Genomic DNA, 22,465 nt, shown 5'->3' with positions numbered 1-22,465 from the left:
ATTCTAATTCTCCATGAAACCACACAGACAAAGGAACAGCCCAACCCATGATAATCTCCCTTGAGGCCCTGTAACACTTTGGACTTAAAGTGGCTACTCTATTTGATTGATTAAAAGCCTATTTTTTTTGTCATGTTTGCTTTACATTTGCGTCATGGGCAGCAAGGTGTGCCAGTCGCAAATTTCCTTCAATTAACTAATCTTTTGTATTTATTTAGGTAACAACAAATTATTTTCTTCAATTAACAGAATGCTTAGCACTGGTTAAGAAAGATTATAACTTGTAGTTCAGCCCTATATCATATTCGGTTTTGGTGGGAGGGGTGGATGACTTGTAACAGTTGCTCTAAGTGTCAAATTTACTGCAGGCCTCTTGTTGCGTAAGAATATCTGCATTTGTCGCTGGAGAAATGAAAAGTGTGGGTGGATATTCACAGATGAAAAATTAACTGATACAACAGTCATTCTTAGAGGATTTGTGAGCATCGTTTCTCTCTCACGCCAAACCACATGTAAAAAGATTGTTTATGTAATACAGTCCAACTGGTTATATACCATTCATATACAGTAACACTGCAAATCTCAAGAGTGACATGAATTGATTTTGTACCACATATAACATTTTCCAGCACACTTCCTAAAAGAGAAGGCGAAGCGAACCTAAAATTACAAGACCTCCCCTCCCTGAATGGAACATCCTACATCAGTAAGAGAACCCCAGCCTTAAAATGAACCATATCAGGAGTTACACAACCAGCGCATATCTGTGCTCATGTATTCGAGCTGGTTCTCCGTAGCCAGACTACCTCACCAGTGAAACGGAAGAAGCAATGATGCATACTAAAGGCCAAAATTGTGCTTTGACATATCAGGAGTCCTCTAGCAGACAAGAAACTCTGCGACTGTCACTGCCAGTGCAGACGTCATCTAAGCTCCTATCTGCAATAATATCCTTTTAAAAACACACAGTAATATGTTAAAATTTGGTGCTTTTAGATAAACCGACCGATAGATAGATCGATAAACCAATAGATAGATAGAATTCAGTGTTTCTCCTCAGATCCTAAAGGGCACATCCATCTTCGTGCAGCTTCCAGTCTCAGCGCTACAGCCAAAGTCCATAATGACAACGCATCCAATAAAAACAGTGAGATGCTATGATTATACAACTAAGTTCCATCTTTAGAGCTCACAAGTAAAGAGCAGTGGCGAGAGATCCAAGAAAAACCACAATGATCTACAGTTGTTGCTTGGCCAATTGAATGCTTAGTAAATGTTCATAAGGCATCTATTTGTGTATCTGTGCTATCCAATCCTAAAATGTTCAACAACCATGGATTTAACAAATTAGATAATATATACTTTCATAATGGTATTCCTGAAATCATGAGGTTTCCAAGACAACAAAATATAGATTTCTAAATCAGATTTCAGTTCTGACTTTAGTTGGCTAAAGTAAATGTATTTTGTTTTAGGGATTTTTAGATATTTCTACTGGAAAACGAGACAAAAACACTTTTTGATTTGCGGTGAAACTTCAGGTTCGTAGGGTAACGTCAGACCCAAGTCTCATTGAATAAAATCGCGCTGTGGCTAGCAGTATGGGGAAACCCAGGCTGTCAGGTTATGGTAATTCTCCAACCAATATCACATCAAATTTAATCAGGAAGATATGATTATGTGACTCAGAATCTGTTTGCTATGCCATGAGGTCATTTTATGAGTCCTGGTAGACATGCACTCTATTTAGATTCATTTAACATCTTTGCTAGCATATCAGCCAATGAATCAGATACTGTGTGTATATACACAAATAGAGCTTAATACACTCACCATGTGTAAGACATGTGGTTGTACGTTTTTTTTGGGATGTCTGTCCACATATTTCACAAAGGGATTCAGCAACCACATTACTGGAAGATAGCATGAATCTCCCGTTACCTAGAAAAACAAAACAATGTTTATGGAAACACTTATCAGGGATTTCTTTATTGTTATTGCACCTGGTATGACCTATTTAACGTGTAGTCTGTTACATAACCTTTAATGTCTCTCTTCATGAAAACATACCTCTTAGACATTGTAAAAAAAAATATATATTTTATTATTTATGTCCTAAAAGTAATAGGGAAATAACCAGATAAACAATGCCATAATACACGTTGGGGAATTCACTCTCATGTACATAAGTGTTTGTGGACACTGACATTTTAACTGTGGTTTTATTGAGATTTTACTTGGTTTTATAAAGATAAGCAAATTGGTTTGCATGTCCAAAGGAGCCTGTTGAATAAGTCACTACACTCTCAGATTTATGAGTTCTCGTCACAGAACTTTTTTAGTTCTCCATGAATGCACTTGAGAAAAATTCAGGAGTTTATCTTGATCATTTGCCGACAACTTCTCACACCCAAAAATTTAAATTCTGTAATTTACTCACCTTCATGATGTTCCAAGCCGGCATGACTCCCTTTCTTCTGTGAATCACAAAGGGAGACAATTTTAATAATGAGCTTGGGGCCGTATTTTAAAAATAATGGAAGTTATTTTTAAAAAAGTGTTCAGAACTTATTTGATTGCTTTGCATGAGTAAGACTGCATAAGTACTAAATCAGGTTGGGAACAAAAAGAAGGTAAGTAATATGACAGAATGTTCATTTTTACATCCAGAGACACAAATTGTAACAATTGTACAGTTACCATGCAGAGAAAGAAGTGCTAATGAGTTAAAATGAGCATTTAACCAGGGATATTAAGCAATGAACCCATTAGAGATGGAGGGAAAGCATATCAGCAGGACCCTGATAAGATCTGACCTGCTAACAAACCGTGTTGTGTACTCAAGACTCGGACTCGGTCTCGGGACCATATTTTAATGGTCTCGGTCTTGTCATGGACTCGTGTGCATTTTGACTCGTACTTGAACTTGTTCCTGAGTCCCATTCAAAATATGTCATGATTATTACTGTATGTTAATATTTCTTTAAATTGTTGTTTGATTGAAATGTCCAATGATTGCTGACTTTCTTGTGCACCACACTGCACATAACTTGAGACTATAATATTCGCAGTGCACAAATGCAGCATGACCCAGGTCAGGTGTGATGTGGAGCCTCTAGCTCAACTATGTATTGAAAATGTCTGCCTTATAATCCATTATTCAGTTTGCAAGAGCCACACAGAATGTGTAAGAGCACTTACTTATTGTAATAATTGTCATAATTGTAACCTTTACACCACCTACAATGTGGCCTTTTTTACCATTACAGTGTACTTGATTCCATAGTATATTTTATTTACTGTTTGAGTATGGTGGCAATTTTATTGTTACCACCAAATATTTTACATTTAGGTCTGGTTTCAGACCCAATCTTAGGTTATCCAACCTCTCTAGTCTCTGTCTCCACTCGACTGTCTTTGGTCTCGGTCTCGACTACAACACTGCTAACAAACCAAAGGTATCGACAGGTATCACAGAACCCTTTGTCCTGAATAAAAAAAAATATGCCGAACATTATTTTGCCAAAATCTTTTTTGAACGTGTTTCATTAAAATTCCACAAACTATTTCTTTTTTATTTTGGGGGGGGAATAAATTAGAAAATACTTTTGTTGATCAAGGATGTGTTAAATTGATCAAAAGTTACAGTAAACACATGTTTGGCCCTATAGAGGAAAAGCAGCATATGGTTCTTCATGGTTTAGCATCAATGAAACCTTTCATTATATAAGGTTCTTTATAGTGAAAAATAGTTCTTCCGATTAATTCTTCAATTTAAGGGTCTATGGGGAACCAAAAATTGTTCTTCTCTATGGCATCAATAATAACCCCCACCCCCCTTTGGAAAATGTATTTTTAATAGCTTATGTGCAATTTATTCGAAATCCCTGAACAGATCTCTTGATTTACTTAAGGAAAAGAGCAGCATGAACATTCTTCAAAATTTCTTGTTTTGTGTTCCACTGAAGAGAGAAAATCCCAGGTTTGAAATTAGGTCAATGACACAGGTTTACAACTGTTTTTGAATGAAATATATGAGAATGTTTTAAGAGAGCTACAGAAAAGAGGTTACACTTTATTTTAAGGTGTCCTTGTTACAGTTTAATTATACACTTAAGAGCAATATTAATTAATAACATGTACTTACTATTGGGTTAGGATTAGATTTTGGTTTAGGGTAAATTGGATGAAATTATGCATAATTTGCTGTCATTACAATTGCAAGTATGTGTAACGTGGAACAAAGTCACTGTAAAATAAGGAAGATTTCCACTGCATTACATCAGCTTTCAGGTGAGGACAGCGGAGTCAAAACCTCAATGTAATTATTTGACTTAAAACAAGCCTGGAACCTTCACCCTTGAACAGTATATCACAGCGTCATGTGTGTACATGGTGTGTGGGTGGACTACAGCGCTTCAAGGAGTAAAGGGTACACACACTTGATGCATAATTTGGGAAATTTATCAGTGATTCTTGGTGAATTTATAACACACGTTTTCCATTAACATCTAATATTATTTAAGGGTCTGTTCAACTTTGATCGTCACTGCAACATTAGAATGCAAATGTTAACTAATTGTGAGTAAATGCAACGAACTCATTGTCTATTAGCGAGTTTCGTCTAATCCTTCACCTGTCAGGCTATTGATCCAATTACAAATGACGGGTGATTTGGACTTATTCCCATATCTTGTCCCATTGATTAGCATAGACCACTGATTGAGCAGAGACTGAACAACTTCTCATGGAGGGCAGAGAAAATGTGAGTAACTAGACCGTATTTGCTTTCGCTGAGGAGAAAATAGAATTTCAGTTTCAGTGAATGACTTGATAAGCAACGCAGTGGCTGTAACTGTGAGGAAATACCATAAGCACACATTCCCTTTTAATTTTCACCATGTGTTTGAAGTGAGTGCTCTCCAAGCCATTTAACACGTGAACACACAATGAAGTGATACTTTACCCTTCTGTGATTTATTGTATTTCCCTCTAGGCACTCTCACTAAAGGAACCTAATTTAAAACTCTTCAGAAAAAAAACACATGCCTGAACATAATGGTATAACAATATGTTGCTACAGTAAATGAGAGGGTTGTAATAGTTTTTGAGGTTCTGGCGAGCAAAATGCTTCCAAACGAACAGTTTTACTTTAAAATAAATAAAAGCTACGTTTAAAAAAGTTGCATGAACATTCTTCAGAATTGTGTTCCAGATATGATTACAGTTACAGTACGGTGACTATCTTCATTTCCTGCAGAAAAGCATTAAAGGGGTTATGAATTGGCTTTTTAAATTGTATTATATTGTTGTCTGAGGTCAACTTATGATGTTTGCTTGGTTTTTGCATTCAAAACCATAAAAATGAATAAGTAATAGGCTATTTTCTATTACCTAGTTTTTATGGGCGCCTCGCATTGAAGACTTAGAATTAAACACCCACTGCTGTGAGTGGATAACAGTTTTGCATATTATAATGAGTTTCAACTCACCCGTCGATGCACTTGGGGGAAATTGTTTTGAAAACGTCCAATGTTGTAAAATGGCAACCGGAATGATTCACCCATACATGTTCGACCCAGAGGCGGGGCTTAACCGGCCGTGTTGAAGTAGGCTTTGATCTTCTTTTGCGGGGTGGTGTTTTATCCTCTTTAACGTCATAGTTCCCCACTTCCAAAATGAGTCGATTGCTGAGCCTGGTGTCAATAATAGCTTTTATAGGATTAAAAAGGACGTTTTCAGTTCTGAAACTTACAGGATATTCTTATAATATGATAACCTCTTAGATGTCAAAAGCTCAAGGAAAATTTGATTTCTCAGCTCATCACCCCTTTAAAAAAAACTACTGCAAACAATAGGATCGTATTAGTAGTTTACCCAAACCAGCAAAAAGCTAATGCACCAGAACAAGCCTGAATCTAAAATATTGAGATACATAAGCCATGCCTAAATCAATGCAGGCTTGTTATTCTGGCTCAATAAAGGAGGGCATGAACTCCTTTGAAGAACTATACCTCCAACCCTCTGCATATAGGCCACAATGTCCATCTGAAGAGCATTATGTTTTAGCCTTATCAATCACTGGCCTTGACATCTGCAATAAAATACTGCCCTCTTCATCTGACCTGTGCCAGCAAACCCTTTGTAGTACTCAACAGGCTAATAGCATCACGGGATGAAGCATAAAAACACTGGTATATGATTTCTTGACTGTTGATTAACCAACAATCACCTTACATGAAATCCAACATATGAAAACAGAAGAAACACTTGCAATGACAAACTTTCACGAATGAACAACTCAAACATAAATGTCTGGTGCATGTTAAATAATTAAATTCAGGAGCCTTACTGGCACAATTAAGAAAAACTGACACAAGACAGGAACAGCACAAAAATAAACGGGTGTAAAAATATGCAAAGATGAATGCAAAAAAAAAGGCTCTTTGCCAGATCAATCTGACATGTAGTACTTTTAATATTGGACACAGATGCTGAGTGCTGAGAAACCTTGGCTTCATCTTCTTCTAGACTAATAAATCTAAGACTGTAAACCTGCTTTTAGAGCTAAGGTAAAAAAAAATAAAAAAGAAGTATGAAATGCTTCATGGGGTGAGCTTTTGAAGTCAAAATGCCAATAAATAATACGCCACTGATACGCTAATGAGATCCGCAATTAAAAACAACAACAAATAACAATTAATACAAACTAGATTTGTACTTGATTGTGCAAAACTCACCACCACAATGTTAGGGAGTTGTTGGTAGTTGCCAGGGCATGGCTACGGTATTCTGGGTTTACAGGACCAAATCGGTGTTCCGGTTGACAGGGTCCCTACGAAGTGTTCACTGCTCCCTATTCCCCTACGCACAAGATATCGGAACACTCTGGAACATCATCCTATACACAAATGAAGCTACAGTATAGTTCCAATTGGAATTTGAAATATAATGACACAATATGCTTATGTAAATAAATGTAATGTAAACGTACATAACGCATGCATGTTTATTTGTATACATTTTAATTTATTATTTTTTTAATTTATATAAATTGTCATGTTTGTTAAATTGAGTGATACATGTGTCAAAATCATTAATATGAAAATGAATGTCATTTAATTTAATTATGTTTTTTTTTTTTTTTTTTACAATAATAATGATAGTTGCACCGCAACAAATACCTGTGACCAACCCTGTACAAAACACATTGGACTAATAAAAAAATAGCCTCAACTCATTTTTAGTGTGTTCATTTTATTCAAACCTCTTTAGTGCCTGAGATTCGCAATGACTAGTGGGTAATTTTCCCTATGCCTGTATCATATTGGAATCTCATTTAAGATGGCGAAAAACCCAGTGAAGTCCACTTCGCAGGGCACTCATGGTCAAATAGAACGCGACTCAAGTATCTAATCGCTTCAATGTTCTGTTCCTTTAATTTTTCTTGCCCATTTTATCATCTGTCAAATGAAAACTGTGAAAAGTATCACTTAAAAAAGATATGAGATATATCTGTAGCACAAATGGATTTGTTCAAATCCTAAACCCTAAGTGTAAGCAATAGAAAAAGCCTCAACAAGCACCACTAATGTGATATGACCAGTCGTAACTATTTCCTGTTTGTCTAGCATCTACAAAGAAGATAAACACCTGTAATCGCCACAATATTAAAGTGGCTGAGGAAGAATGTTTTGCGTCTGAGATGCAAAAGAAGGTACAAATTACAACATGCTGACAGTGTTCATTTTCGCTCAATTGAAATCAGCGTAGGTTGAAAAATAGCAACTTGCAATATCTTCAAGCCAACGTGAAGCGGCCCAGACAAAAGCCGCCGTCTATGTGATGCTTTTGACCATCTTCCTAGTTGGATAAGAGGATGTGGTCTAGGCCAAACACCATTTCATAGCTTTGCAATGACAGACACTTTTCCTTCACTATAACCACATTTGATGTTGTTTTTAAAATTGTTAGTCAAAACGAGCAGATGTTTTCTCTTTTTAAAGCAAATCATTCAAAAAAAATCTAAATGACTTGGACTTTTGTGTACAATTAATTTTATGTACAAAGGAAGAGCTTCTTAAACATGCCATGTAACAACAAAGCAAACCTCAAATCAACTGGGAAATTTCACTTCCTCGGCTCCAGAGTTCTCTAAGAATTGTGGCACGGGTACATTTTCATCTGGAGTCCCAGAAGTTTGAGTTGTTATATTTGTATTTTAGAATAGAATAGAAGCAAGGGTTGCATGAGTGTAATTGTGGTAAATTGTGGGTTAAATTTAATCACTATTTAAAGAAATCTGATGCTAAATACCAATAGAAAAGTAAGAAGCTCCAAGAAAAAGCACTGGATCAAACTCAGCTGACGATTTTGTTCTTCCCTACTGACTTTTTGAAAGTCTAGACTAGCTTACACAAAGAGAGAGGATGCAGCAACCCCGCTATTATGCTTTTAATCATTTCCCATATCCAAACCAGAAATGTCAGCTTGATGGCACTATGGTAAAGCCAAATACCACATCCAAAAAAGCTCAAGTACTGTGAATGCAAATACTTGAGTATATCAAACAGGCAATCAATCAACAATGCCTCCAGGAGAAACAAACTCCTCATGTGACGCATGCAAACAAGAAGTGGAAAACTGTGCCATCTACTGTTTAAATGAACGTGCCCTGTCTGGTAACACAGAAAGTAACAAAAGATGTTATGATTGTGTCCCTCAAAATCAGATGAAAGCATTCATACAAATAAATAACCTTTAGAAAGAACATTTGTTTATTACTTTAAGTCTTCAGGTGAAAAAGGATAGTAACACAAAACACAAGAAAAGTTATACATTCTTTTACTTTCCCTCAAACACTGCTGGCAGTGATAAACTTCTATTTAAGGACTAGTTCTTAGATGTGCAAGACATTTCAACTCATACGGTCAACTTTATTAATGTGCCAGACTCTTTACAAAAGAAAAACTGTCTTGATGATGATGTACATGTAACTGACTCATAATTCATCATTGATCAATTTCAAGGCAAAAGGTTTCAGTTATAACAGTTCTTCGAACAAGCTTAGTAAAAACACTTTAATAAAAACAATCAGAAAACATTTTTTGACCCACTAATAAAAAAATCAGAAATACTACAGGGTTTTTCCTAGATTCAAAATTATTTTAAGTGGTATCTTACAATACATAGACGTGCAATTTTTATTGATTACACTAAATGCAAATAACTAATAATAATAAGCATCATAATATGTATTCTAATTGTTATTATATTTACGTAGGATATAAGAGATCTAAGCATCTGGAACTTTATGAATTTGACAATTTTTGGTAACACTTTGCAAGAAGGTAAAATTTCGTAGGCTTAAAAATTAAAAACTTTTGTATGTATTAATCTAAGTTGTAGTTAATGTTTGTTCATAATACATTAACATTTCGAGTTGTATAAACTATCATTAGTTAGAGTATTATTATACGTAGAATTTAACATTAACAAATGCAGTGGATGTATAGATTTCATTGTTAGATCTTGATACATTAGTTACCTACAATCGAGTGTTACCAATTTTCCTACCTCAAAATGTTCAAGGAAGTCAAACTAACGTCACGTGTAAAACTTTCAGAACTGTAAGAAGAAGAAAAAAAACAAGTTAACTTCCACATTTGCATCCCAGAGATTATTGATTATGAATTTAGGGCTAACTAGTTGTTTAAGGTGTTTGACACCTCAATGGGTCACACAGGTTTTATGATTTGTTGTTTGCGTTGTGCTGTAACACTTTCCATTTCAAAACGTAGAACTCAGGATAAAGAGACAACGATCTGATGGGGAAAATACCGCATCAAAGGCTAATATTATTTGCTTTAGGAAACACAAATTTTCACGTTGGTAGCCACCAAAGAAATTTTCAAAGAAGGAAAAACCCTGTATTAAAAGAGCACAAAATAAGCAGAAATATAAATGCTGTTAATTCACTAGAAGTCACAACATTATACAGGAGATGATAAGCTCTGGATCAAAAGTAACAGTGTATCAAATACAAAGGTAACTCTATAACACTCAAATCCTGAGCTCTCGGATACTGTTGGTGCAAATATTTTTAAACCAATGACTTTATTGTAGGTCTTTAACGCCACACAAAATCAAGAGAAATGAACAAGTGACTCTGAAATACGGCTGTTTTTAGACCCAAGTGACCTTTCAAAGCATATAATTATTGCATCAATGGCAAAAGGCTGAACAAATGGCTTGAGGTTCCATAAAACACTGATCACCTGCTGATATTTCTGTGCAAAAGGACTTAAAACCAAATGCATCTACTAAAGATGTTTTGCAGTTCTGTGTATGTTGATGATAACGGAACAAAAATTTTGAAATCGCTCTTTTATAAAAAAAAAAAAAATCAATCCAGGCTTATTCTCATTTGTTGAAAGATGGCATGTTTCCTGAGAGGATCCTGAGTATAGAACGTCACAGTTTTTTAAAAGGTGTGTTGCTGTTTTCAAAGCGATAACAGAGAGGAGAATATTTGCACAAGGCTGCTGGTGGCTGAGATACTGCGCTCAGTTCAGTGGGATAAAGCCCATGTCGGGAGCGTCACTAAAAAAGAGCGGACTGTGGCCGAGGGAGTACGGGGGGCTGGGTAGATGCAACACGGGTTTGTGTGTGTGAAGAGCAGCCCGTTTGTTCCCTCTCTGGGGGCAAGGCATGTCTGTGGGGCGTCGGGCCTGGCGGCCTGAGCAGCCGGTGGAAGGCTTGCTGGGGGGAGAGACCATGATGGAGACTGTACTTAGTGGACTCTCTTGGGTAACCGGTGAGGTTTTGGGTGTGCCTGGAGTGCAGGTGCTCTGGATCACTGTAGAGTGTGCTATTGATTCTATAAACTCCTTTGTGCCCTGTGTGCACTGCAAAAAAAATGGCAACAAAAAAAGGGTAAGAGACTAAAGACATATTAGATCACACTCACAGTCATACTTTATAGGGTATGCAAGTGCGAACTGATGTTAATGCAGAAGAGCATGAGTATGAGAAGCTAGCCAAATCAGAATAAAGATGAAAGTAGGTTAGTACTGCCAGGAAATGAATGAGAAGAAAATGTGGAAACCAAGCTTGTTTTACGGTTTCCAATGGATGAAGCTGATTTTATAAGTGGTTCTCCAGGGGTCACAAAAGGATGAAAACTCTTCCTTAACATCAGGATAAACATCCATCATGAGAAGAGGTGGAAAAGAACACATGCGCATGATAACTAGCATGACCTCAGTCGTCAGAATCCCAAGACTGGATGAAAGCGAGATAAGCACAGACGAATCTTGATGATGATACATTAGTTAGGAAACAATGACATAATGGAGGAAAAACAAAACAACTGCAGACCTCTGGCGAGCACTAATATATGAACACATGACCATTATAAAATGGAGTAAAAACAGATGTCAGCTAAAACACTCAACTCATTCAGGAGAAAGAAGGAACAGAGAACAGACGACGATATTAATGATTTCCGCTCTCATGAGGGACATGTTTTAAGCAAAGAAATGGAAGCCAAGCAGACAGCCAACGAGTCATGAGAAGGTGGTCACGAATGGCATGCAAGCAGCCCCATAACACACCCTTACCATTGAACGTCAGTGAGCAGCAGGAGCCTTCAGGCAGTGCAGGAGAGCGCAAACTCCTGACAGTTCTCCTCCTGTGTAAGGTTTATAACTTCAAACATCAGGGCTTGATGGAGGTCAATATCAAAACAGCACAATAAACTAATATGATTTGTATTTGTGGACTTTTTTTCCAAGCTAAGAGCATTAAAAACATACATTTTTAAAATATCCTCCTTGGCATGATTTCACACCACTCTAGATTTGTAACACTCTAGATTTGATTTTTGTGCATAATCATATCTTCACACATGAGGATCATTAAGTGTAACTCTTTCCCAGCAAGACATCATTAGCCAGGGTTAATAAATATGATTAAACTTGGATAACCTCACATGCAGTTTCACATGCTTTTCTATGTCAAAGCTTAAGTTTCAGATCTGTTAAAATTGTGGTTTCTGTTTATATTTCCACTACTGTTTAAAGTTTGAGGACATTAAGACTATGTTTTTGAAAGTAGACTCTTATGCTCACAAAGGATTCATTTATTTGATTAAGAAAAACTGCAACACTGAAATACTAATAAAATTCAAAATAGCCGTTTTCTATAGTAATATATTATAAAATGCAATTTATTTCAGAGATGGCAAAGCTGAATTTGTAGCAGCCGTAATATATATATAGCCTAATATGCTGATTTGCAGCTTAAGAAATATTTTTTATAATTATGAATGTTAAAACAGTTGCGTCTGATTTTGCATTTGTTTGAAATTGTTTATTTTTTATTTTTTGTAACTGTAAAAGTCCAAGTTAAACCTTACTGACCCCAAACTTTTAAACGGTAGTTTATGGATTGAAATGCCACAGAATGCTTTTTGGTGGATGGTGGATGCAGTAATGCATGAGGATGTTATACCATAGCTACCAGGGCTTTACAGTGCAACAGCCATGTATATGTGACATATACTAAGAAAAATATGCCTGTTTTATACCTGTGGAACAATTGTGTGGCCTGTGCTACAAAATGTTCAACCTCTGTAGCACCAGTGTAATGTAAAAAAAAATAACAAATAAAAATCCCCTGGCTACAACGCTTTAACTGTTAAAAAAACCCTCTTTATGTTATGATTTTGTAACTAATGCTCCGACTTGAAGATATCACATGACGAGGCACTTAGTGTTGTTTTTGGAGGCCTGTTTTAATTTTAGTCTAGTCTTTGTGTCAATCTGTCATTTTTATTTCTATTAGAAATCACGTCCATACTCTTTATTCCAGTCTAGTTTTAGTCGACAAAAACTGATGAAAATTGCATTTTAGTCTCTTTTTAGTAATGCAAATCTATTTAACCTAGTCAATATAGTCTAAGTACCTAGTAGTATTTTTATTTTAGCCAAACCCATTTTAAACAATCTTATCTTCTGATAGTTATATTATTATATTATTGTTAGCTTATAGACTCAAGAATAGATCCATTCCAGACATGGAAGACGCTCTGATTTGAATTTACAACATATTTATTTTACCAACCAAACATGTTAGAAGTAGCCTACACACATGATGAAATGAAAGTTTTTCCAAATATCATTTCTTCTTTTTCTGCCAAAGACGAATCCCTTTCTCTGTGTCAGACTTAACTTTGTTTGTTGTCATTTATGCTAAGTCCTGTTTCACACATACTCCGCTTGCAGTGTGTATTTTTCCCGCACCCATTAATAGCCTATGGTTAGAGCGTTCACACCGCACGCGGATGCGGTCCGGCAATGCGCTCCAGGAGTGGTGCGTACATAACAGCAGAGCAGAGATCTACATAGTACCTCAACAACACAACATAATGGATGTAGGCTAAAAACATTGATTTGAAATTAAAAATAGAGAATTAATGTTGTGATGGTGGAACAGCCGTAGATCAGTTGCGTACTGCAAACGCAGCACATGTGAAAGCACAATAGCGCATGCTGCTCCTGCATACACACCGCAACACGCATCGCATACGCACTACACACGGAGTATGTGTGAAACAGCCGTAACTCCCGCAGCCGCATTTTCTAAATAATGGGCTTGAGGATGTGAAGTGCGATCTGATGCAGCCCCTGAAGTGACACAGGAAACAGAAATGCTGCATAATAATAATGCAAGTCTCGTTTTGGTCAACAAAAATGAAGAGACATTTTAGCATAGTTTTTTTTTTGTAAACCACATTGTGTCGTTTTTTTATTCGTCAACAATATTGCATTATACATTTAATGATAGTCATCGTCACATGACCATCATTTACGTTGCATCTCGTCTCGTTTTCGTCACGTGATAAAGGTTCGTCGATGGCAATATTTAGTCATAATTTTCGTCAACGAAACCAACACTAGAGGAACTCTTACCATGTTTGTGTCATTCTTGGCCATGAAAGGAGGGAGCTCAGCATCAGAGGTCACAGTTTGAGGTGCGTCATCTGGAGGTAAAAAGCCTCTTCTGTCAATCAAGCTGTAAAAGATGAAAAAGATGAGTGCGTGACCTATTTTGACTGGACTTTCAAAACAAAGCATAGACTGACCTCGGAAAGTCGTCAAAGAATTGCACAACTAACATGTCATGGCTGAGAAACTGTACATCAGTCTGAAGCTAAATGACAAGCAGTTGACATCCTTCACTTACTCATTAACAAACTCAAATACTTATCATTTTTAAACATCTGCGGTACTTACCTGGGTGGTATTGGCCCACACAGCACCACACAACAGTTTGTGAAGATGTTGCTATAGGTGTAGGGATTCCCTGAATCTTCACCTCTTTTACTGGACCAAGAGCCTTTGATCTGCAATGTACAAAACGCTGCAATTAAACGATAAGTATTGATTACATTATTAAATACTTGATTATATAGCTTTTTGATATTATCGATTCAATTTATGCATTCATGGTGATATTTACATCTTCGTTGGTTGTGAGGTTGGAGGCCACAAGATAAGTATGGAAACCTGACAGACCCAGAATGGACCAGATGGAGAAGAAGCAAATGACCAGCTCCACAACAGTGCAGGAAGGGTTAAGGGGTGAAAATATGTTGTAAATTTGTGTCAGTGTCCAGATAAACATTATAAAGGCCCATTCACACCAAGAACAAGATTACATTGTTTTGTTTAATCTAAGCATGAGCTGTAATTTTCTTCTCTCCTGCTTCAAGCTATTTCAAGTCTGGTGGATTCTTACTTGCTGTCTTTGTTTTTCTTGCTAATCAGTAGAAAAAAAAACTGAAACTGAAAAAAAAAAAACCTGAAAAAAATCAGTTTCAGTTTTTGATTTCATTTTTTTTTTTTTTGATGTTATCGTTATAGGTGTGATATAGCCAGGGAAAACCCAGTCAACTTCCAGCAAATTTAGATTTGCTCTGAAAGTTAGTCTGGCAAAGAGCTCATTCAAGCCCATTTCCAATCTGTCGAAATCGCAGCACCAATCAGAAACATTGGGGCAGGCTTTACACGATGACGACAGCGCTGCAGATTTTGTAGCCTACATTACAAAGATGGATGCCGCTGTCGAACATCAGCTCGTTCGAATCAGCTATCGAGTCTAATTTAAGCGATTTGAACGTTTCCTTTTTGGTAAAAACCGAGCAAAGAACAACACTCAGAGATGTTTCTCCGCCGGCCGCCGCTCTGCATACGTCACTCTGATTGGTTTTAGGTCCACTCGTGACGACCGTTGGTGACGCCCCTCTGGAAATAATTAGTCTATGACGCTTTGCCAGACCATAACTCAGTTACAACTTTAACCAGGCTAGGTGTGATATAGTCTCTGCCACAAACTTAAAAGGGGGCTGGACACCAGCAAAATCTGTATCTAGCGGCAGCTGTTGCCGTCCTGACAGGAGAGAAGGGCGTGGTGGAATCCTTGAGCCGATTAGGGATGAATGGGATTAGGAAATAGGCGGAACCAACAGCAGTTTAAACATATAATGAACTCTGTCAGCCGTGCTATTGTCTGCTTACTGTTACCACAGTAAAAAAGGATATCTGGCTGGCCTGTCCTGTATTGCCTGGATGATACCGCCTGCAACTTGTGATCCTGTTGACAAAAGTAACTGATCAGAGAACAAAACTGCTTCAAAATGTACTCACAAAAAGTCAGTCAAAACACAATCTCAAACGTATCTACAGTACTTTTAAAAAGTGTGCATTTAATTAATCCAAAATACAAAGTAACTAGGGCTGGGTATTGAGTTAGATACTTTTTAGGCACCGACCGAATTGCCTCAATACCATTGAGTATCAAAAAAGGTCCAAATTTCGATACCTTGGGGCTATATCTTGTCAACATCAGTGAAACAATAAGCATGCAGGATGGATGATGTGCAATCATCAATTACTGGTGATTGGCTGTGGCGAGGCATTAAAGAAAAACACCAGTTTATTTCGACTTGACAGCAAAAGCGCACGATGCAATGAATGTCACAGAAGAGCACCGCCGTTCATAAACACAGAGACACGCAGAACTTACAGGATTCATATTTAAATCGTCCTTTTGCGGTTTAATATACTCACTTTGACAACATTTAATTTGAGAGAAACTATCATACCATCACAGAAGGTCTACACGGCAACCAGTCAAAATAAAAGTTTGAAATAGAAATATATTACTTTTGTACAGTATAATGTACACATTAGTGCAATACTACTACTACAACTAATAATAATAATAATACAATTAATTTGAAAACAAATTTTAATGTTACAGCCTCTGCTATAACATTATCTGTTCATAAAATTGGTATCGAAAAAGGTATCGGTCAGAAACCGGTATCGATATTGACATTTTAAAGAAAAAATACTCCGTAATAATAACTGTAATAATGTGGAATATTTTTTGCAATTTAAAATAACTGTTTTCAATCTTAATATATTTCAAAAATGTAATTTATTCCTGTGATAACAAAGCTGAGTTTTCAGCAGCCATTATTTCAGTCTTCAGTGTCACATGATCCTTCAGAAATCATTCTAATATGCTGATTTGATGCTTAAGAAACATTTCAAATTATTATCACTGTTGAAACACTGCGATATTCTTGTGAAAACTGTGATGCATTCTTTCTAAAATTCTTTCAGCAGAGCAAGTTCAAAGCAGAATTTTTTTTTTATAATGAATGACTTTCCTTTCACTTTTGATCAAAATTAATTAGTCCTTTCTGAATAACAATATTTATTTCTCTTAAAAAGATGTTTACTGACTTTGCTTTTGAACAGTATTGTACATTATTTGAACAAACCCGATTTCAATGTATACACATGCACTCAAATCTCATCTCCCCACTGACAACTATATTACACAACCACCAAGGCTGTTTTTGTGTGAAAGTGACTGTGGTAAAACTTACGTATAGTGAGGTGAGTAATCACACAGCCAAAGATAAAGGAGGTCAGAAATGATAGTGACACTATGAAGGCATAAAAAAAGCGATAGTTGCGCTTTCCAACACAGTTCCCGACCCAAGGACAGTGATGGTCGAACCGCTCTACAAGGGGAACAGAGCAGAACATAATGAGACACAACACTTACAAGAAACCTCCGTGCATTCTCATGCAATGATTATAAGGAAGGGATTGCACCACAGATGCAACATTATATTTTGTAGCTTTTAAAGACTCCCATAGGTTTTTAAACCAGTATGACTTCCTTCCATGAAATTACAATAAATGGGTACTTGAAAAAGCACAGTAAATGTTTCAGACAAATTAACCAAATGTTTCAAACAAATTAACCAAATGACTTGTGGTTTCTTCTGGGGTTTTTTTGTTTTGTTTTGTTCAGCACTTTGGTCAGCTGTGTTAAATGTGCTTTACAAATAAAACAAACTTGAAAACAAAAACTATTCTGTGGACAAAAAAAAAAAAAAAAAAAACACTCCTCACAAAATATCTTATTTTATGTTACCACAGAACATTCAGATTTGAAACAACATGAGGGTGAGTAAATCATTACAAAATTTCCATTTAATAACTGCATGAAAAAACAGCAACCAAGTCATCATTTAATTTGGGGTTTAGAATAAAATACAGGTGAGTGATAGAGATAACATTTAATCTCTAAATGAAATATTGAATATTATTAAATTTTAAATGCAGAAACTTTGTATGCTAAAAAAATCCTTTCTTACCGACACAGTTGTCACACAGGCTGCAGTGGGATGTCCGGGGCGGACGGAACATCTTGCATGTGAAACAATATTTAAGCTTTACCACCTGGTCATTTATGAGTATCTCTTTAGTGCGGGGAGGTGGACGGTATGTTGAAGATCCAGAATTATCTTGAAAGAAACCCACAATTTTATTATAAACATATACAAGTTAAAAGGCAAAATTAAGACAAATAACAAAGTACATATTCAATGCCTCACCAATCTGTCTCTCTATGTCCGCAGCCTCATCCGGCAAAGCCCTGGGTAAGATCCCTGGGTCTGTAAAACTGGTTTGAAGGAGGGTGAAGATGACAAATACAAATAACACCCCACCGATTACTGGAATGAAGATAGTGAGGTGATCCACCAGAAAGGGGCAACTGTTATCAATCAAGCACAAAGACAAGAACAAAGTTATCAGCTGATACAAACATGGTTTAAAAAGCTTACTTTCTGATGATAAACCATGACCATGCAGATGCAACTCTTAGGGTGGTGGTGGTGGAGATGTCTCTATTGTCAAAAATAGTAGCATTGTCTAGCAGTGTGCACACTGGGGTCTCTGTGAGTAAGTGCATTCTACTCACTCAAATGTGAAGAATAAGCCACTGGTGATGACAATAAGGACGATGGTCAGCGGGAGCACACCACACTGTCTGGCCAACATAATACGACCATCACAGTAGAAGCGATTATTCCCAGGGAAAATCTCCCATTTTCTCCGCAAGCGCTGGGAGCTTTTCCTCCCACAGGGCAGGGTGGAGGACGTTCCGGTGGTTGATGTTCTGAGCGCTCGTGGGTCAATTTGTTGATACTCACAGTTTTTCATTTTCAGAAAATAACTGACGGTCTAGAGTTCGTAACGTTAGATGTAACGTAACCTTAAGAACAGGTTAAATTAACTTGTTACAAATTATTAAAGATACCGTCAGAAATGTACTGACAATTCACTTACCGTGACGTGCTGCTAATATTAATAGAACAAACAACTAACACTTAACGTTACTGAACTCATTTAACGTTAACTGAAAGTCCACATAGCACATAATACGTTGCTCAATGCATTCGTTTGGAACTAAACATCCCCTATAGGGACTATAACGATGAACAATTATTATATTATCATGCCATGTTGTTGCTTTCAATAACTTAGGAGTCTCTTGGCCAAGCTAATTGCGTTAGCTTTTTGACTAACGTTAGCTGTCAACTATCTCAGCGGACATTACTCCTCACGCGCTGTTCAATCGTCATTTGAACGACACTCGGCTCCTCGCGCTGCCCAATCGCTGTCCAACCGCAACGAGTCTGATGGGAATCAAAAATTAGATCAGACTATGTTGTTTATAATTTTCTAGGAGCTAATATAACCGAGCGTTAAGCTATGGATGAGATACAACAATATTTACCTCAGTACGATTACTTCCCTAGCCGAGGACTACCTGAAGAAAGCGACCAATGATGACTCGCAAGGGATGCGTCATCTAAGTCAGACCAATGAAAGATCACTTCCGAGACACTACCACACCCTCTGTATAGTTTTTTTCTGATCCTTATTTGTTGAACAAAAATTTAAAATGTAACAAATATATGCAAAATATCCCAAATATGAATGTAATACAATGGGGCAAAGTGATCCAACTTCTTGTTCTCCTTTAAAAATAATAAAAAATAAATAAAGCAAAGAGCACGTTTTTGTTGTTTTGTAAAGCTGGTCCAATTAACAAAAAAGGCCAACTAAAATATTAATAAATACTATTCTTTACTGTTAAATACTAACAGTAAATAAATAATATTAAAATAACATTGGAACTGTCACAGTCACAGACTCTTTTTTTGACCATTTTTATATGAATACACCACTTAAGACACTTTGTATCCACTAGATGGTGTTACAACACAATATAACAGAGATCTTGTGATGTGACCATGTGCAAACCTATTTTTTACAGTCTTTTTAAACTACAGTCAGTTTATATTTTTTATGGATATCAAAAGTAACTTAGCATTAAAGCACAGCATATAGTTTGCCTAAGGTTGTTTTTTTTTTCCTAATAGAAGAGAAAAAAGATACAGGACTAATTTGTAAACAATCCAAAAAGGATATTTATTAAATAGTTATCCAATACAAAAATATATATTAGCCATTTAAGGAACACCAGAAACGTCTTAAAATAATAAAATGCATTAATTACAAAGATATTTGCCAAGCAGCAATAATATAATTCAAAACCAGGGCAGAGGAATGTTATGAAGACTGAAACAAGCTAATTGCATTCCTGTAACGTTAAGTCCAGGGAAAGAAGTTACAGTGCAGAGCCAGACCTAAAAACCAATATGATATGAAATACCCTAGGATGCATCGTGTATAAACTGAGCAAGACTGCCATTGCATCAAGAGGTAAAGGACTTGATTATTTCTGCACATCCCCACAGCACATCTTAAGCGAGGTTTGTGATCCTTTTGTTGTTGTATTTGGTCAGGCCTGAACAGCCTTTCATCTTGCAGCAGAGGTTCATACTGAAAAAGCAGGTGGCCACTGATCCAGTAGAGCACAGGCGAAGAGGAAGCAAGAAACCGTGTCAACACCTGAGAGGACACAATAAAACAAGGCATGTTGAGCAAGTATACTACAAGTCACATAATAATGATCAATTTCAATAATCTTACCTGCACATGCATAAAGAAAATCCCAAAAAGGAGAAGGACAGAACTGTGCACAATGTAAACAAAGACTTTTGGGTTACAGAAGCCATGCAGTTTTCTGTCTTTTCCTCTGTGTCCCAAACCCAAAAACATACAAAACACTGGGTTAGTCCATATGTACATACATGAGGCGATGGACCCCAGAATTGCAACAGGCAGCGCCAAAATAAAGTTGGGTATCTGCTTCCATTGAAAGTATCGAAGGAAGCCCACATCCCAATAAGCGTCTTGTATGTACGAATACAAAAGTGGTATTCGCCATTGGCACCATCTTGGTGTTGGAGAGTCTGCATCAGCCACACGGTATCCTTTGTCCCGGGCCAAATTAAGCAGCACAGGGGGAACTTCAGTAGCAGTTGGATGGCAAAATGTTTGGTAACCATAGAACTGAAACAGGCAAAAAGGTAGCGCTACAAGAGCTGCATAAAATGCTCCTATGAGCACAAAACGAATAAGCTCCCAGACATAGTGACGATATCGAACGCACCCTTCTCCTTTGCTAAAGGCCCGGGTACGGGCAAGACCCCATTGCAAAGAGAGATACAGCAAAAATCCAGCATTCACTAGCCCATTGGCACGAGCACCCGTAGCAAACCCCAGCAGAAGACAAGCTCCTATTGTGAATCTTTTCTCTAGTAACCAGAGGCCTGAGAAGGTGAGAGCTGCAAAGAGAGTCTCTGAATAGCCTGCAACCATAAAAACATTAGCTGGTGTCAGACAGTACATCAAGACTGCAACAAGGGCAAGTTTTCTGTTCTGCACCACCAAACGACTCAGTTTGTATAATGCCACGGCACTTGTGACAAAAAGAATACTATTGCCTATAGCCACAGCTAAAACTAATCGGCCATGCATTGTGAGAAATCCACACATAGGCCACAAAGCCGTGGCTGCCAGTAATCTCAGGATGAGAGGAAACAGAGGAAAGAATGCAAAATTGTGTTCATATAAGTATCCACGTTCTGCAATGAAGATGAAATGCTCTGCATCCCAGTGACTAAGGCCGCCAAATAATGCTTCGATGACAGGGTCAAGCAGGAGAGGGGTCTCTGATCGCGGAGGGCTAAAGGCATCTGCCACATGGTCTGGAATCACTGCATTCAGTATAGTCTGCAAAGGGGCACAAAACAAACAGCAGTTTTCATATACCCACTTCTGCAGTATGTCACTCTAATCGCGCTTATTTCATGGCGCTTATATCAAGTAATAAATGAAGACATCATGCAGAATACAAGTACAAATACATAATTTTATTTTAGTCTATTTCAGTCGTTCATGTCAGTTGCTTACCTGTAAAAATAGAGAAAGCAGTCGCGTGAACGTTGCAAACTGTACAACTGTCCACACGTCTTGATTTTCACAATTTGAGGGTGACATGTTTTACAGAAACTTTCAACAAAAACAAAACATTTCCCTCACTGAAAATAATCAAAACAGGCTCAGTAAATTACCAGATACGATAAGCGAGGCATCCTTAAAACACAATGAGCCAAAAATGGCAATATTCTTTTTTTTTCCATTGAGTTTGTAACAGCAAAAAACATCGCTGTCGCAGTCGAATAAAACAAAATAGATTGTATTTACGTTTTTTAAATTCGTCTCATAAAGCCACTAAATGGAACGATAGAAGTAATGACACGCACTTCCGTCATGCAGTCATATTTATGTCAAAATAAAAGTCCCATTACCTTAACCGATACCTTATATAAACCATTCATAATATATTACTTATCTAATGAATACTTTCAGAATAGCTAACCATTCAATTATTTTTCTACTTCATAAACGAAGAAAATATGTATATTTTGCTTCAGCTTTTCATGGTCTCACTATGAAATATTCATTCCTTTCAACTAATAATATTAAACTATAGTAGGCTATCAGAGTAATATTAAATCTTGCTCCTTAAACTAATTTGTAACATACAAAGACAACGTTATAAAAAATACGTTTAAACTTTGATTTGATTTAACCATCCATTCATAATCACATTCTAT

The 22,465-nt window shown here is 36.9% G+C and overlaps 2 protein-coding genes across 3 annotated transcripts; both read right to left on the bottom strand.

Moving 5' to 3' along the window:
- Positions 1-8,754: 8,754 nt before the first annotated feature.
- Positions 8,755-19,243, bottom strand: zdhhc18a (zDHHC palmitoyltransferase 18a). Of its 2 annotated transcripts, XM_039679664.2 has the most exons (11): positions 19,171-19,243; positions 18,352-19,069; positions 17,984-18,144; positions 17,744-17,893; positions 16,964-17,101; positions 15,606-15,657; positions 14,524-14,626; positions 14,298-14,407; positions 13,974-14,076; positions 11,622-11,692; positions 10,830-10,907 (listed from the first exon to the last, which is right to left on the bottom strand). In XM_039679664.2, exons 2-10 carry the CDS (start codon positions 18,591-18,593, stop codon positions 11,651-11,653), a joined length of 1,101 nt encoding a protein of 366 aa, XP_039535598.2. In that variant the 5' UTR covers positions 18,594-19,069; positions 19,171-19,243; the 3' UTR covers positions 10,830-10,907; positions 11,622-11,650. The 2 variants fall into 2 exon arrangements, with proteins under 2 accessions (XP_039535599.2, XP_039535598.2); XM_039679665.2 differs by lacking the exon at positions 11,622-11,692 and having other exon boundaries at positions 8,755-10,907.
- Positions 19,244-19,840: 597 nt separating this feature from the next.
- On the bottom strand, positions 19,841-22,398 carry pigv (phosphatidylinositol glycan anchor biosynthesis, class V). The gene is made up of 3 exons (XM_039679338.2): positions 21,759-22,398; positions 20,433-21,578; positions 19,841-20,351 (listed from the first exon to the last, which is right to left on the bottom strand). The coding sequence occupies exons 1-3, from the start codon at positions 21,843-21,845 to the stop codon at positions 20,049-20,051; spliced, it is 1,536 nt and encodes a 511-aa protein (XP_039535272.1). The 5' UTR covers positions 21,846-22,398; the 3' UTR covers positions 19,841-20,048.
- Positions 22,399-22,465: the final 67 nt, after the last annotated feature.

Source organism: Pimephales promelas, chromosome 12 (assembly GCF_988280905.1).
Source record: "Pimephales promelas chromosome 12, fPimPro1.hap1.1, whole genome shotgun sequence".
NCBI lineage: Eukaryota > Metazoa > Chordata > Actinopteri > Cypriniformes > Leuciscidae > Pimephales > Pimephales promelas.
This window is presented reverse-complemented; position numbering and strand designations above follow the sequence as displayed.